Here is a 17,903-nt window from a genome sequence, read left to right as displayed (position 1 = left end):
TCATCAGTTTGTGGCACACCCTCATGTAAAATAGAAGAAGTGGAGGGAAGGAGAATAATTTCCTTCCGAAGGAGTGCACCGGCATTGGGATGGAGTGAAGCGAAAGGGAACATATTTTCATCAAAAACAACATCATGAGAGATGTAAACACGTCCTGTAGATATATCTAGACATTTGACACCTTTATGAAGAGAACTATAGCCAATGATGACACATCGTTTTGAACGAAAAGCAAGTTTGTGTGTGTTGTAGGGGAGAAGATTGGGCCAACAAGCACAACCAAAAGTTCGAAGAGCATCATAATTTTGTGTAACATGAAGAAGCCTTTTAGCAGGAGTGATTAATGACTTTGCTAGGAAGCAAGTTTAGAAGAAAAGTGGATGTGAGAAAAGCTTCATCCCAATATTTTAGAGGCATGGATGCATTAGCAAGCAAGGCAAGACCAACTTCAACTATGTGACGATGTTTTCTTTCAGTGGAGCCATTTTATTCGTGGGCATGAGGACATGAGACATGATAAGAGATGCCAACTTTCTGGAAGAAGGCATTGAGTTTTTTATACTCGCCTCCCCAATCAGTTTGCATATTGATAATTTTCCTATCGAACTTGCGCTCAACATATTGATGATAATGAATAAAGGAGTGATAAACATCGGAACGCTTTTTAAGCAAATATAACCAAGTGAACTTGCTACATAATATGCATGTTTCCCAACAGAGAGAGGAGCAAGACCCCATACGAAAAACTTGTTTCAAGGGAATAGTAGATCTGCTGGTGGAAGTAGGATATGGTAACTGATGACTCTTGGCTAACTGGCAAGAATCACGAACATATGGGGTGATCTCAGGGGTGTAAGCTATTTTGTTTTTCCTTAAGAACTTGCTGAACAATAAATGAAGGTGGATGTCCTAAACAACGATGCCATGTAGAGGATGACAACTTTATTGTGATGAAGGCATGCTTGAAGGACTCATTGGAGATATGCATCAAAGGATAAAGACCTCCATAGCAGGGACCTCTAAACAAATTTCTTCGTGTTGCTTGGTCCTTGATCAAAAATAAGAAAGGATGAAATTCAATATAAACATGATCATCAAGTGTAAATCTATGCACTAATAAGAGATTTTTTATGCACTTGGAACATGGAGAATGGCATTAATATTAAAGGAATTCTGAGGGGTGCGCAAAACTGGATGATCAATATGACTAATGTGCATATCCGTACCTTCAGTCGTGCGAACATGATCTTGTCCATTCTAGGTGTCCTGAGTGGTGAGCTTGTTCAACTCGTCTGTGATGTGGTCGGTGGCTCCTCTGTCATAGTGTCATAGTACCAGTTTGTGTAAACTTCCTGGGAAGCAAAGTTAGCCCCCTTGTGCCATGATCACCAATGTTGGAACGGTTATCGCCATAGCGCCACCAACACTCCTTAGCGGGATGTCCATGAATATTGCAGATTTGACAGATAGTCTCAACATATGGGGTGGATAATGTTGGGGGCGCCCACCGTTATCTCCATCATCGCGGCGACTGGGACGGTCATCATCATAACGGCGGCCTTGGTAGCCACCTCCATCACGTTGGCCTTGGTAGCCACCACCATCACGGCGATCACAATCATCTCGTCGTCCATGGTCATCATGGCGATCCTCCTGTCGGCCACGGTCATCACCACGTCCACGGTCATCATAGTTTTGACGAGGACGGTCATCACGCCAGCGATCCTGGCCATGGTCATCGCGCCAACGATCTTGGCTGCGGGGAGGAGGGTCCTGGCCACAGGGAGGCGGCGCGCCACGGCGTGCCACGTTGGCCGACGACGAGAACCCAACATCATCAGTTTTGTGCAGACGACCATATGCTTGAACCTGGTCGAATAGATCGGTCAGAGAGGTGGTCGGATTTTCACGAACAACAGTAGTGAGATTGTTGTAGGGGCTTCCAAGACCATTCAGAACGTACCATATGATCTCATCATCATCCAGAGGTTTACCCACAGTAGCGAGTTCAGAGGCAAGGGTTTTCATCTTCGCAAAGTATTTTTCCGCAGAGAGATCATTCTTCTTGGTGTCATTGAGTGCACCCCGCAGCTGCTGCACTCGAGATTTTGAGGCAGCCGAAACATGGGCATTGAGGGCAGCCCAAACTTCAGTGGACGTCTCTAAGCCGATGACATACTCAGGCTTTTCGATGGTCACCTTCTTCTTGTTGGAATCTTCGACTTCGATATCCTCATCTGGCGCCTTCTCGACACCTTCCACAAGCTCCAAGACACGGGCACTGCCAAGAGCCGGAACGACAGGGGCCTTCCAGACCAAGGCGTTCTCGCGGGTGAGGAGCTGGGTGGGAGGAGCCCCAAGAGTAGCAGCCAGAGCCATCGTAGATGACGAAGAAGCCATGGAACTAGACGACGCAGAAGAGAGTCGACGATGTAGAGGATGTCGTGGGTGTAGACTTGATCTTGATGCGGTGGCAACCTAGATGGTGGCGGCAGCAGAGGGTTTTTGGTTTGGGTTTTGGCTTGATCTCGATGCGGCGACGGTCGTTGTGACGGCATCGGTAGAGGGTTTTTGGTTTGGGTTTTGGTTGTGTTTGGGTTTGTGTGTTTGAGGGCGGTGGCGGCAGGGTTGCTGCGGCGGCGGGGCTTGGTGTAGCGGCGGCGGCGGTGTTTTGCGAGAGCTAGGTCAGGTGGAGGAGTTGCTCTGATACCATGTGGAAAGTCTTGGGTGGAACCGATGCCTTGTTCGAGGCTCGGGCTTCGTGTTATATATGATCAGAAGAGCCCTGATCGTGGCATGTACAAGAGATAGATACGTGTACGAGTTGGTATACAATACCATACTCGTACGCGTATGGTGGAACTGTTTTATAACTCTAAAAATGTGATAGGAGTATTTGCTTAGTTGCTGTCCATTTGGGTCATTGTGCGAGAGTGATTGTGGAATTGACAGCCAGGTAACACAGCCTGAATGAGGGTTCTGCACTCATAATAGCTGAAAGCCGGTCATCTGGTATTGTTGATGAATTACGTGGATCAGTAGAAATCTGTACCTGGCTAGCAGTGTTCCTACTGGGTTCAGTATATGATGTAGCAAATGCTAAATGTGAACTAGAGTATGATTAGCTCCACACCAAAATACTCTTACGGGGAGTTACTTGAGTAGCACAGTTTCAAGTTCCAAGTTTGAACGCAAATGCTTATGTACTTCTAGATGGTCCAACAATCATCTAACAAGAATGTCCATATATCAACCCATCGTAAAAATGTAACCGTTGAAGAGCCGTTCATCCTTTCAATGCCCAAAAACTTGAAATAATTTGTGATGATGATGCACTGAAAACCAACTTGGGGAACCCTACGTTTAAGCAATATTGTATTGCAATACCAGAGAGAAGTTTCCATGATGTGAGTAAGCTGAGATCTCTCCGGCCACCAACAGATATACATGAAAGGTATGCTTCTGTTCACCAAATATGTTCTTTGAGTTTCACACTAACGGATGCTATGCTCCGATATACTAACATTGCTATTTTATTTTAGTCTTGATTCATAAGAATTTTGTTCATCTTCACTTCAGAAGAGAATTTTGCTTGTTCATCGTTGATACCTTATTTTCTACTTCCACCTCAACAGGCTCCCATCATTTATATTATGCCAAAGCCTAGAAGATTGGAGCCACTGTTCAGTGCTACATGGCTGAAATATCGACGCTTGCTTATGAATCATCTATTAGGGTTCAACAGATCACGCGACCTATATACTTATTTCTGTCTTCTCTTGAAGTTTCGTGTCTGCTTTAAGGCTAAGATAATCTGTTGAGAAGGAAGATATGATCGATGTACCACAAGTAACCATATATATGGTACATGCCTTGCTCTTGCCCTATGCACATTTCCTTTTTCGACTCACCATACTTTACCAATAATATGCAATATACATAAATTTTTAATCCAGTGAAATAGAAAGCCCCTAAATAAATAAATAAAATCCGAAGTTCTGACCCAAGTGAATTTTCAGATCCTGAGATGATCCAACTCCACCCGACTGTGCCACAAATACGGTAAACAAAGATCTAGGAGTGTTAATGTTGTCAGAATCGTGATTTTGAATCGGATCGCAATCTCTATGGTAGTATCGCAAACTATATGATCTTAATTTTTAGAATCGTAAAATCTTAGATTCTACTTAGCAGAATCGTTGAATCGTTCCACTCAATTTTGATCGTAAAATTGTATAATTACATAGTACATCATGATTCTGACAACCCGAGTGTATCTCTAGCTCTAGGGAGCTCTCAATGCGGAAGCTGAAGATGAGAAGCTTAGGAAGAAGATAGAAGTTCAAAAGTATGTCCAATTACGCAATCGCCATTTTTTAACACTGATATTTTCCTTCTGAACCTCGATTCATTTTTTTGTCAAGTAGTGGCATGCTCTGTTATCCATCAGCAATGCAGGATTGCAGGCTATATGACACATTGTTAAAGAAAATGAATGCTTCAGGTTACTGTGAGAAGGCCCTGTAGAGCAAGCAGGGTGATGATATGAAAAAAATTGCATGTTTATTGGAGGAGCTCGAGATCATCGGCGACTCTGAGAGTAAACTGGACGCTAACAACTGACACTCCCATAGTTAAAGCATGGAAGGCATGCTGCCGTTTTGTAGAAAGCCTTTCTTGCATTTCTTCTCACCCAAATTTTCTGCGCTAAGTGAGACATCCCCCTCTCTTTATTTTTTATTTTTTACTTTCTGTTTGTTTTCTATGGTCCCATTTACCTTTTATCCTTTCAGCTAGGTTGTCCATTATGGTCCGTTGGACGCCATGCATCGGCAGGATGAGATTCCTTAGATCATCTGCGTGACTTTCCATAAGTTTCTTATAGAACAACATTACTATGTAGATTTTAAATTGTTCATCATACCAACACTGCAACACATCATCTTCATATTTGTTCTTTTCAAAGTCGAAATTCCAGTAGTACAAGTTTGGTGCATAGGCATGCTGATGATTTGTTGGTAGAATACTTTAACTCTTGCTTCCTTGAATTCAACTGATCTATCCTGAATATATGGGCATGCAAAAAAAAAAAAAACTAAGTATACAGATTTGCCGAAGAAAACCTGATTGGATCCAACAACGCTACTACACACATCTCCACTCAATCTCTGATATGCATGTTGCGTACACATACTCCTCTAGCTATGTTGCTCTGGACAGCTTCATAGCTAGTATGCTCAAAGATGGCTCCATGTGTGTGCGCTAAAAAAGCTTGTGAATGCATTGTTTTATCACTATTATCTTTTAATATAATTTTTAATAGATGTTTGTTCGCCGTTAGACGGGCAAGCGAGCGGCAAGCGAGCGGCAAGCCGCGCTTTCCTAACTAGTATATGGGAGTTGTGTGCAGCGATGGAACAGAACCGACTGATCCAGAACTAGTTGGTACCGTGAACTCGTAGATGGCTCTTTATATACTGTCAAAAAAATCCAGAGTTAACACTATGACTAGGTAGTTCTCTGACGCAATGACAGTTGATATGAGACAGTTGAAGTTGTACAGTACAAAGCTAAGTTCTTTGCTTACTTTTCCTCCCGGTCGCGGTCTTTCCTATCGGCCGAAAGTTCCGAAAGTACGCGATGTGTGGTGAGGAAATACCTAAGAGGGCTGCACGAGACAGAATAGAATCTATGATCCCACGTCAGTGCTTTTCTTTCCGGTGAGTTTTCTGGCACTTAGATTGTGTTGACCCTGTATCCACTTCTACTTCTTGGCTCGCTTTGGTACATTGGTAGTGTTGTTTGCTATCGTAAGAAGTCTCTGAAGTTTTCTGAAGTTGAGGCGTCGCTGGATAAATAGGCCATCATCAAACAGGGAGAGGACCATAATTCCGATATGTACAAGGCACAGCCTGACTTGGCCTAACTATGGATACGTGCAAAGTGACGGACCAATTACTATATAATACTTTCTCGGTCGGTTGTCTGAGAATTATTAAAATTTAGATGTATCGAGATGCTATTTAGTGTCTAGATACATCTAAACTTTAACAAATCTCAAATAACCTTCGTGAAATGGAGGGAGTATATACTGAGATATATGTTATTGATTTAAACAAAGCATATTTCTCCACAAGCCGCGCATGGCCTCCCTCTAAGAAACAGTGCATGATGGCCCTAAAGCCGCTTAGGGAAAGAGTAGAAGGGGGAAAAGTGCATAGCTTCAATCTCATAAACGAAAAACCCTGAGAAAGAAAAGAGTTTCGTAAGTGAATTTGCTCATGCCATGTGTGGCAAGATAACCCGATTATTCAAATGTGAATCAGAAAGCTCAATAAAGGATGTTGGGAAAATGACACCCCGGCCCATTGTTAACTAATTAATTTTAAAGATGAATAATATGAAGTTTCATTGAAAATATATTAAAATTTTCATTGTCAAAAAATAGTTATAAAAGGTATTATAGTTGTTCCTTGTGAAAAAGCCATAGTCCTTCAATTATTTGCTCTGCTAGGCATGGTGTTTGTTTTGTTATATCATAAAATGTATTTTTTTTTGCAGAAATTGACGATAGCGGAGGACTTGAGTATTTACACATTCATCCATTTTGAATATTAATTTTAGGTCTGTGATTTCACTTTTTGTTCATAGTGCAAGCTATCTCATAAAAGAATGTTGAGCAACGGAGGAATGATCCTTCCTTTTGCTATACGCTGTTAGGCAGAATGAGACTCTCCCAAAGAATTATCGCTATGAACATATCCGTTTAGTCGGCTTCTTCCAGCGAAATTACTGTTGTGTAGGGGATTCGAATCTGAGTGGGCTCGGCTTAGCACTAGAGCACAAGCCACCAAGCGAACACTTGGTTCTCAACTGACTTTGGAGTTATTACTATTCATCTTTTTTTTTGTTCCGAGCTACTGGTTAAACTTAGATCCATCTTGCGCGACATTTTTTTATTGAAGTTGTATCAATGCTGTGTTTTTTCCTGAAAATTCTGCTGTGAAGTTTTAGTTCATGTATACCGTGTACTCTCAAATGGAAAAGGAAAAGGAGTAGAAAGTTTGGTTCATTGCACGCCGTTTGACACATTAGTTGGATGACGCATTTGGGTGAACTATCATCGAAGAAAACCGGGAAGCAAACACATCAGTCCTCTCGTAAAAGTCGTAGTGTTGCTAATTTATTTGGTAATCGGCTAAACATGGTGAATAACAAAACAAAGGCTCTCATTCGAGTAGGAGCTTCGGCTTTAGTTCGGGCAGTTAGAAATTGCCGTAATGATGTTGTTTTCAACACGTTGTAAAACTGAACTTTGTTATTCACGAGGTTGCTTCACCAATTGACATGTGGTCTTACCTTCCTCCCACGGATTAGCGACAATCTCTAGATACCGGGTGCCGTTGTTGATGGCGGTTATACGGGCTATTTTCATCCATAGTGGTTGGTTGCATACTAAATATGTACGAAATGCATATAGGAGCTTTATTTATCTTGTTTAGATGGTAGATTTTTGAAAATATACATGTATGTTTTGATAAAGTCGGGACATCCTTGTTTGTGTATTAGCGGAGGATGTATTGTTCATGATGGTTTTCCCTGAAAGAAAAAGAAGTTCGGTTCGTTGCACAAGTTTTCACAAATCGGATGTCTTTGGGCGAGGAAGAGAACTGGGAAGGAAACTTATCATTGCTCTGGTCTGGTATAACCAGTCCGGGCCCATACACCAGACGCCTGAAACACTACGAAAAAACGTACACCGCAGAACCCCACGTACGTGCCACTGACGGGTGGCCCTACGAGCAGACCCAGCCACAGGATCGCTTGCGTGTACAATCTCGCTCCAATTCCACATCCACCCCGCCTCCTCGCCACACAGCTGCACAAGCGCACATCCCACCACCGAAGCCAATTACCCTCCTACCCTCGCCGCTTCCCCACAACCCCGAACACGCCCCTGCGGTCCGAGCCTTCTGAACACACGCGCGGTGGCACTCCCGTAATTCAGCCGAAAACCGGTGGCCCTCCCCCACGCTTCGCAGTATAAATAGAGGCCAGCCCCCCTCCTCACGGCCCCCTTCCTCTTTCTTATAAGCCAGAAAATTTTCTCTCCTCCCTCCGGCTCTCTCCTCTCCTCCGATTTTTCTCTTCTTTCCCTCGTCCTCTCCTTTGGCTCTTCGTCGTGGGAAGTTACCATCCTGCCCCTGGTGGGTCCCACCATTTTCTTAGATAATTATTTTCCCTTTTTTTCGCCTCTCGTTTTTCTTTCCCCTCTTCATATTTTTTTCCCACCCCAAAGAGAAAGACGGCCTCGTTCGCTCGCTGGGTGGTGACGTGGCCGGTTAAGGAGAGCCGTCGGATATGTCGCTGAGCGAGAAGCTGGAGGCGGCGCGCGTGGCGCTAGGCAAGCGCAAGGAGCGGGAGCTGCAGGCGCAGCTGCAGCAGATGGGCCCCACCCCCTCTCCAGCCGCTGCCACGGCTAAAGCTAAAGCCGAGCTGTCCAGCAAGCCGCTTGGAGGAGGCAACGGCAACAAGCTCCTGGCCGGGAACCTGGCCCACGAGTTCCTCACCCGCGGCACCGTGCTGGGCCGCCGGGTCGAGCCGGCCCCCGCGGCCCCGGGCCGCCGGATCGAGCCGGCGTGGCAGCCCGCTCGGCCCGAGCCCGAGCCGAAGCGCAGGTACGCCGAGGTGTCCTGGCTACTCATGGCCAACGGGGCCCACATCCCCGGCGTCGTCAACCCCACCCAGCTCGCCCACTGGCTCCAGATTAAGGACTGAAGCCGCGCCGCCCACCCCACCGCGCCATTTGCGCCCGCCCCAAGGATGGATGGAAGAAGAAGCCACCAACACTAAGCGGTTTCGCCGTCCGATCCCCCTCCCCATCCTCCTCTAGTCAATTACTTACTAGCTCTTCTTCTTAGATCTAGCCAGAAAACTATTACTGTTGTTGTTGTTGTACTTAGCTATATTGTCTATCTCTGTTCGATGCATTGCCATTACCAGTACGCATTCATCTCCTTTTTCATTCCTGTATGTACCTAGCTATCATCATCCATTCATCCATGCGTGCTAATCCTGCTTTTCCATGCGCTCGAAAGCCGATAGGAAAAAATCGAAAGTAGGATAGATGGAAAGTGGATGGATCGCTCTCCTCTTGCCATATACGGCGACGCAGCGCGCATGGCGTGCGCGTCGATGACACCGGCAGATATAGTAGCAAACGCGCGCTTCGACGGTAGTTGGTCCCCGTGTTTTCCATCTCCATCAGTCTAGCCCGGTCACGGATGCATGGGTGCGCCGGCTCCCAAGTCTAGTCCATAAATACGGGCAGGTGGCGCCCCACCTCCAGCGTGCAAGGGGAAATATCATCAGAGAACCAGTATATAGATATAGATCTGTATATATCGTCGTCAAGGCCACCACCTGATTATCAGTGTTGATTATTATTCGGACAGGATTTCGCTGTGATGAATACCAACTGATTATTATGGCATGATATATGCAGAGTAGTGTGATGAACTCGTGCAGGCCGGTGCACGGACCGGACGCCTTTGATCTTGCTGCTCCGCATACAGATTTGTTTATTGGAGCGAGCAAGGAAGGAATGATATCTTTTTGACGGTAGAAGGAAGGAAGTTAGAGCATCCCCACTCGTTGGCGCTCCCCACGCCCAAATCCGGCGAAATTTTCGTCCGGATTGGAGGAAGATTTGGCGTGGGGGGCAGTAGTTTCCCAGCCGCGTGTCCAGGCGAAGTCGACGATGCGAATTTAAAAAACGGAAACTTGACAAACTTCGGCTAAATTCGGGTGAATATAGACTAAATTTAATGATATTTAGACTAAAACGGGCGGAGTTCATACATAGAGGCCGAATTCGACTATATTTCGAATTCGGCTAGGTGAATTCAAACGCTAATTTTAAAACACGGCGCTCTACATGCCCAAATGGCGGTAGAACACCGTGTAGTCGCCGTCGCCGTCGTCGTCGGAGCCGTCGTCGTTGGCCTTCGGCTGCGCGGCTTTGGCCGCTGCTCTGGCCGGCGTCTCCCACCCGGGGATGGCTTGTACCGATCGTCGTCGGAGGACTCGAGGTCTACGACGGGGACAGCGACGCCGGATGGAGGTGTCGCAGACGGCGGTACCGCGCGACATCGTCGTTGGCGGTTGGAGCGGCGCGGCGGCGGAGTTGGCGTGCGGCGGCCGGGTCCAGCGGCCGCCGCTGGCGCTCGCCTCTGGCGCGCCGATCGCGCTGGCCCGATCCGATGCGGCGTCGTCCGCGCGCTTCTCCTCCTCCATGTCGGCAAGCGACACGGCGATCGCCTCCGCCATCGCGGCCTCCTCCGCGCGCTTCGCCTCCTCCTCGGCGGGCGGCTTGCGGCGGCGGCCTCTTTCTTCGTCTTCTTCCGGCCGCTGCGCGCGCGAAGGTCGTTCTCGGATGACGAGGGCGCCGCTGCTGCGCCTACGGTCGCCGGCGAGACGCCGGCTCCTTCTTGACGCGCGCACCGGCGTCGAAGGCGGCGACGCCTCCTCCTCTTCACCGGCGCCAAGGATGACCTTGACGCCGATCCGAAGACGACGAGCCGGCGACCATGCGCCGTGGCTGCCGCGACGCTTCCCCGACGGCGGCTCGCCGATGCCCTCGATGACGATAGAGGGCATCGTGAGCACCGGGGAGTTGCCGCCCTCGATGTGCTCGACGACGGCCTCGAGTGTCCGGCCCGGCGCGCTCCACCACCGTCGGCGGCCGCGGCGCGTTGTTGCGCGCAGCGGAGGCGGCGGCCGTCGTAGGCCGCCGACTCCCGCTCCCACCGCCGCAGAAGTAGGAGTTCCACGCCGTGTAGTTGTCGGGGTGGTGGCGTGGCTCGGCGCGTTCCTCGTCCGTCAAGGTCATCCGCGCCTCCTCGATGGCGACGTCGAGGGCGTGGCCCCGAGGCGGCGGCGGGAGTGGGACGCCGCCGGCACTACGCCGCCACCCGCCGCCGGGAGGCCTCGTGTCCGGCGGGCAGGGGTACCCCGCCTGGTGGAGGAGGTGCCCCTCCCACGCGTGCAGCGACCGGCGGGGGAAGCCGTTGTTGGCTGCGCCGTCGTCGTCGTAGAACGCCATCTTGAGAGTAGAGGGAGAGTGGAGGGAGAGTGAAGCACGGGGTACGCCTCGCGGCGAGCGGACCGGCGTATATAGGCGTGGCTGGCGCGGGGATTAAATGCCGCGTGGATTGCGACGCGTCCGCGGCGACGGCGGCGCAGCCTTTAGTGCGCGGAAGACGATGCGTGCGCGGAAGACGACGACATTAACTCGCCGCGTGGCCGGCGAATGCGGCACCGGCGAGGCTTTTACGGCGCGCGGAAGACGATGCGATGAGGACGACGATCGGTTTCTCTCGCCGACAAGTTGGGGCCACCGGACGCGCGGGAAGTTTCCTCGCCGTTTCGCGCGCTTTCGTTTCGTCCGAGTCCCAGCGCTCCCGGGGGCCGGGGATGTCGTGGGATCGCCGGATGGATTTAGGCCCAATCCGGACGAAAACGAGGAACCCGGCGCGGCGGGCCGAACCCCGCCGTCCGGATGGAAAAAACGCTCGCCGGGGGCCTGTTCGGGGGGACGAGTGGAGATGCTCTTAGGTGCGCCCCAATCTTTGTTTCCGGAGGAAGAAGATTAGTTGGTCCTTGTTGTTGCCACCGGTTTGATTGGTTGGCCGTGTTCCTTCGAAGTTCTTGTAACTACACCTGGTCCAGCTCGGCCTGTCATGCTTGCGTTTAAATATAGTACAGTGGGATCGCCGTTGATCCGGTCCGTTCATCGTCTACGTACGGGTCTCGCCGTCTGGGTCAATGGATCAAGGGACGGGCGGTGTCGAATGTGCGCGCGAGCAATCGGGGAACAAGCTTGTTCATCCTTGAGCACTTGTGGTATATAGCGTTGTTTTGCGGTATAGTTTATTTCCAATGGTCTCTGGCCGTGGCCGGTGACGGGACGAAGCTGCCTCTTGTGACGTAGAGACTTGTACGTAGAGCCGCCGGGTAAAGCACTCACCAGGCACCTTCCCGCCATGATCTCCGGCGAGGGTTCAGACTAAACCACGTCGTTGATCCAGATTTTGCAATGGTCTCTTGCCGGTCATGGTGAAGACGAAGCTGCCTACTGTGACGTAGAGACTTGTACGTAGAGCAGCCGGGCAAGGCACTCTCGAGGCAAATTCCCGGCATGGTCTCCGGCGAACCTCAGAGCGACTAAACACGCCGTTGATCGCTTTCTTGTACTACTGCCATCGACAAATTCTTTTCTAGGACGAGATGGGGCCAGGGCTGCCTTGCTGAACCGAATTTACAGCTCATAGGCGTTTTCTCAGCAGGTTTTAATTCTTGGATGGTTGGTCGCCCGCAAGGACCGCTAGCTAGCTAGAGTGCTGGACAAAGCGACGGTTCACGTCATTCAAGGCTGCAAGCACCCGGCCGGGTGCTCTGTACTGATGATGTGCGTCCGAAAAGGATAATTAATGGAGTACATAGTCGAGTTGTTTTGTGCCAACAAAAAAAACATAGAATTTCTTTCTCTCTTCTTCTTACCTATAACGCGTGTCACCATCTATTTTGTTTGATTTCTCAAAATTATGTAGTACGAGTTAGAGAAATATTGCGCACATCTTCGGATGTTCGGTTTGGGATATTGGATGCCCCGGTGGGGAAGACAAAGAAGAGCAGAGGAGGACGGAACTCGGAAGTTGGAAGGAAAGGACGATGTAGGGAGGGGGATGAAGCGAGATCACCGGCGACATAGAAGGGATGGGGATGGGGAGGGGGAATTGAACGATGGCCATCATAATAGCCTTGGGGTCACTGGCTAGGCGTCCAATAACTACGATGTGGTGACTTAGGGATCACTAAGTGAATATGCAACGAGCTTCTAGATGGGCCTAAAGGAAGGTTGAATCGGGATGCGGCAACTTGCAAATCGTTAAGTCGTCAGTGGCACATCGCATAGTGGTAGACGATGCGGTGACAAGTGCACAAAGAACGGGGGAGGAGGAGGAGGGGGGGAGGAGGAGGAGGAGGAGGAGGAGGAGGAGGGGGAGCTGTTGTGAGCGATGAGAAGCTCAGGGGAAGGGGAGGGCGCGATGAAGGAGATGGGAGCGTGTGAGAGAAAGAACATGTAATGAAAAGGTTAACATGTAGAGAATAAGGCCAAACCGTAGAAATGTAGTTTACTTCTTTAATGTTTCATTACTATTATTTTGTGTTATGCGACCAGAGTTCTATTCACACGTGGGAGGGTGGGGCTTAACTATAATTACATGCGGCTACTCTGAACAACCTTGTGGCGGATGCCAGTAGTGGCATCACGTGTTCTAGGCGGTGGATGCTGATTTTGCAAAGATAATACAATATGGAATGACAAGATGCAGTTCGTATATAGTATAAGGGATGCCAAGTGAGCAGTACAAGGTGTATATATATAGAAGACAAAATACCATATGGTGTGCCTAAGAAGACATCAATGAGGCCGAGACTCTCAACAATAGTTGCTTGGGTAGTAGGACTAGAGGTATGTGTTATCCGAGAGATTCAGGGTCTAAAGATGCACTATTTCCATAATTGTGTGATTCAATCAGAAATTATCATGGTCTAGCTTTTGCTTTCAGTGTTTTGAATGGCATTTCACTCAATCGTGATGGTGATACGGGAGGTATACATGGACTCACCTCGTCAATGTCATTGTTACGTAATATTTCGACCGGTTCATGTATTTTCTATTTTTCTTGACCTATAAAGATATTGTTGATGTTTATGCCCGTGGTCCTTGGACATACCTTTCGCTAACCATTGCATTGATGAGGATGACAATGGGATATAGGGTGAGCCAAATCCATGATATTTAATAGGTTCACTTGTGGCAATATTTCAGAGCACACCTTGTCCCTCCTAAAAAAAATACATGCATCCGTGACTCCTGTTGAATAACAAAATAAGGTACATTTGTTAGTTATAAATTAAAACAACATCGTGAGAGCGAGCATTTCCTTGTCCACCTTGTACTTGGTACATGGACCTTTTCGGCCAATGTTTTGAGATAGATGGCAAGAGTGTTTGCACAACCATTAAAAAGATAGATTATGTTACAACAGTTTCCCAACAACAAGCAGGAAAAGCACTGCAAAAATACTCTAACAGAGAGAAATAACACCCTTGTGCCTTCTCCTCAACGATAAACCGACTGTCTTAGAGAAATATACTCATTGATCATCGCCAAACTACAACTCATCGGATCCTCGTGGCCAAGGAGGGTCACCTCACAAGGGCGAAGAGACTGGTGATGAAATATGCACCAACTGCTCTTCTGTTACACAGTTAAAAAAACAAACATAAGCATGCCACTAAAGTTTCTATGCAACTCCTTGCATTGGCATGCGAGAAGAAATCCCACAAAGGGTCAAGAGTGAAAATGTATGTTTCCCTCATGTACGTGCGGTTTTGGTAATTAATAACAGTCCCTATGAGCTAATGTTTTCATTGAGCTATATATGAAGGGATGTTTCGTAGGCAATGCAAAATATCATTTGATGGGCATTCTTCGACAAATGTTATGTAGATTAAGATATGCATTGAGTTTTGGTAATGACTTACACTACTATACGGATCAAAGTTTTATAAAATTATACATAAATAAATATTCCATAGTAGATACATGAAGACTATTGGATGGGTTAAATGATGAATGTCATCAGAGTCAAAATAGGCATAAAATCATTGAGTTGAAGGCATAATTATGTTATGATCAAGAAAAATAAAGTGAAGATAACTCTAAGGCATGATGATTGTGTTTAGTGATTAAACCTAGTACAATAAAGGGTTAATTTCATACGAAGATGGAGCAGTGAGCAAGATTGAGTTCATTGTAGGAGTTCAAACATTGTCATCACCGGGCCTATGAGTTGAGACATGCAGGATCAAGATCTTGTGAAATAAACACAAGAGAATGATTGAAAACATATCTTCCAGCCGAGGTTACGAGAGCTCACGAGTTGAGTCATGGTTAACCAAGCCTTGAAGTGAGTACTCAAGTCACGAATTCATTGCGCATTCCGGTAGATCATGATAGATCATGAAGAAGACCAATGTGATGTTCATGGTGAATCCCGAAAATAGAACTGAGAAACTTGAGCATTTTGTGATTAATTATTGGAGAAATGAAGATTAAGTGAAGCTTTCGTCATTGCCTTCATGATATCATCAAGATGGAGAGTTAAGGAGATATAAATGTTGCCAAAATGAAGTGCAAAGAATAGATTCAAGTTGTTCCATACAGAAGTGTAAATGATGTACATTTTCGAATCATCTGATCTAGTGGTGTGGTAAGTATTGTCTTCATTTTAAAATAAGTGTCGCAACTTTATTTAGATATCGATGAAACTAGAATATGTCTAGATATATTCTTATCTAGCCAAGCTGCGATAACTTATTTTGGAGCAGAGGTAGTAGTTATCGGCTATGCTTTGGTAGTTAATCCATGAAATATGTGTTTGGTATTCTTATGTGGGTTAGTTAGGTGCCACTCACGTTTTTTGTATTGAAAAGGAAGATTTCATGTAAGCACATGTGACGATGACATCAAGTGAAAATGGTCATCGGTATTGAGAAGTGCAAGTTCAAGATAAGCACCCCAATGAAAAAAATTATATGCTTGAATCTTGTTGTGTATTGTTGATAAAATTAAGAGTCTTCACCAAGAAAATACTCAACTAGTTCATTTCAGCATTTATTCAAGACAAACCAGTATTTGTTTTAAAACGCATATTTTATCTAGGTCTTTTCAAAGAGACATAGAGTTTCTACAAAAGCCATTGGTAGGTATTTAATTACAACCCGCCAAGACCGACATAACCTTACCGTGAGGCAATTAAAAAAACATGATCTATAGTCTCTCGCTCCAAGCTGCAAAGCACCAAACCATGCAGGAGCCAACCACAACTCTCAAGGTTAACTGCCATAAAAATGTGATTATAAAGACAACCAAGTGAAGAAACGACATTTTGATCCACCTTTAGACTTGTAGATCTACCTGCTTGAAAGGGCAGTAGCCACCAAAAAGTATGCAAGGTATATGGACTTGGCGGATTGAATCCCGTTGAGCGAACCCACGTGAATTTAATAATCATATTAATTATTATGATAGACGAGCATTAATCATAATGTTGAACCGAATAGGCGGGAAAACTCCCACCCACCCTATACCTACTATCTCACGTGGTTTATATTGGAGTCTTTCAGCGTAAATTAAATCGAATGTTCAAAAACAAACTACCTAAGCACCCCAATGTAATAATTATATGCTTGAATCTTGTTGTGTATTGTTGATAAAATTGAGAGTCTTCACCAAGAAAATACTGGACTAGTTCATTTCAGCATTTATTCAAGACAACCCAATATTTGTTTTAAAAAACCTATACTCTCTAGGTCCTTTCAAAAGAGACGTAGGGTTTCAAATACAGACATTAACTCACTGCGAGGCAATTAAAAATTACAACCTACAAAGACCGACATTACCCCACTGCGAGGCAATTAAAAGAAGCATGATGTATAGTCTCTCGTTTCGAGCTGCAAAGCACCAAACGATGTAGGAGGCCAACCACATCTCTCAAGGTTTACTGCCGTAAAATGTGATTATAAAGACAATCAAGTGAAGAAACGACACTTTGATCCAACTTTAGCCTTGTAGATCTATCCGCTTGAAAAGGGTGGAAGCCACCAAAAATTATGGCAGGTAGATGGACTTGGCGGATGGAATCCCCGTTTGAGCGAACCCACGTGAATTTAATAATCATATTACTTATTATGATATACGAGCGTTAATCATAATGTTAAACCGAATGGGCGGGAAAAACTCCGAACCACCCTATACCTACTATCTCACGTGGTTTATATTGGAGTCTCACTCGCCACAGAGAAGGAGGCCCAAGGAGTGTTCCAGTCGACACGGACGACTGGGCCCAAGACCCTGGTGCGACTGGGCTAAAACCCTCGGGAGGGGCGACTGGGCTAGAGGCCCAGGCGACTGAAGACGAAGATTACTTGGATGAGGAGCAATGAATCTCGGATCAGTAGCAACTGTTATGATTCGGACTTATCTCCATGTAACCCTAGATCAGGGGTGTCCATATAAACCCCCAAGCTAAACCCTAGAAGACACATCATCGGAGATCCGATCTCTCCCGCATTGCTCTTGGCGTAGCCACTGACTGAGCACTCCATTGTAATTCTCCACTGAGCAATAAGATCTAGCAGGATGTAGGCATTTTACTCTCCGGAGGGGCTGAATCTGGATAAAACCTTGCATCATGTGCACCTCGCTCCGCAGATGACTATGTCCCCTTGCTCCCGCATCAACGAAGTGCTACACCATGTAGCACCTGCCGTGGTCACATCCACGACAATTATGGCGAACGAGCATTAGTTATAATGTTAAACCGAATGGGCGGGAAAAAATCCCACCCACCCTATACCTACTATCTCAAGTCGTTCGGCGTAAATTAAACCGAATGGTCAGAAACAAACCGCCTACATGCAGTTTACATCAGTTATATACTACCTTCATTTCGATAAATAAGAATTACAAATTTAGTCAAAAGTCAAAGCTTACTAAGTCTGACCGAATGTAAAGAAGAAAATATAAATATCTACAACATGAAACAAATAGATTATGAAAATATATTTTAGGGCGGATCTACTAATAATGAATTGACATCGTAAATGTATATATTTTTGTCTATAAAAAGTTGATCAAACTTAAAGGATGTTGAATTTTAACTAAATTTATGAGTCTTATTCATTGGAATGTTGGGATTACGTATACACTATCTCACACACGTGATTTACATCGAAATCTTTTTGTGGCAATTTTACCCTCTACCTAC

The 17,903-nt window shown here is 46.4% G+C and overlaps 1 protein-coding gene across 1 annotated transcript; it reads left to right on the top strand.

Annotated features, from left to right (window-relative positions):
* Positions 1-8,089: 8,089 nt before the first annotated feature.
* Positions 8,090-9,025, top strand: LOC127335573 (uncharacterized). The gene has a single exon (XM_051362281.2). It carries the CDS (start codon positions 8,362-8,364, stop codon positions 8,776-8,778), a length of 417 nt encoding a protein of 138 aa, XP_051218241.1. The 5' UTR covers positions 8,090-8,361; the 3' UTR covers positions 8,779-9,025.
* The last annotated feature ends 8,878 nt before the right edge of the window (positions 9,026-17,903 follow it).

This window comes from Lolium perenne, chromosome 2 (assembly GCF_019359855.2).
Source record: "Lolium perenne isolate Kyuss_39 chromosome 2, Kyuss_2.0, whole genome shotgun sequence".
Taxonomy (NCBI): Eukaryota; Viridiplantae; Streptophyta; class Magnoliopsida; order Poales; family Poaceae; genus Lolium; species Lolium perenne.
The sequence above is the reverse complement of the archived record's forward strand: the minus strand, read 5'-3'. Positions and strand labels throughout refer to the sequence as shown.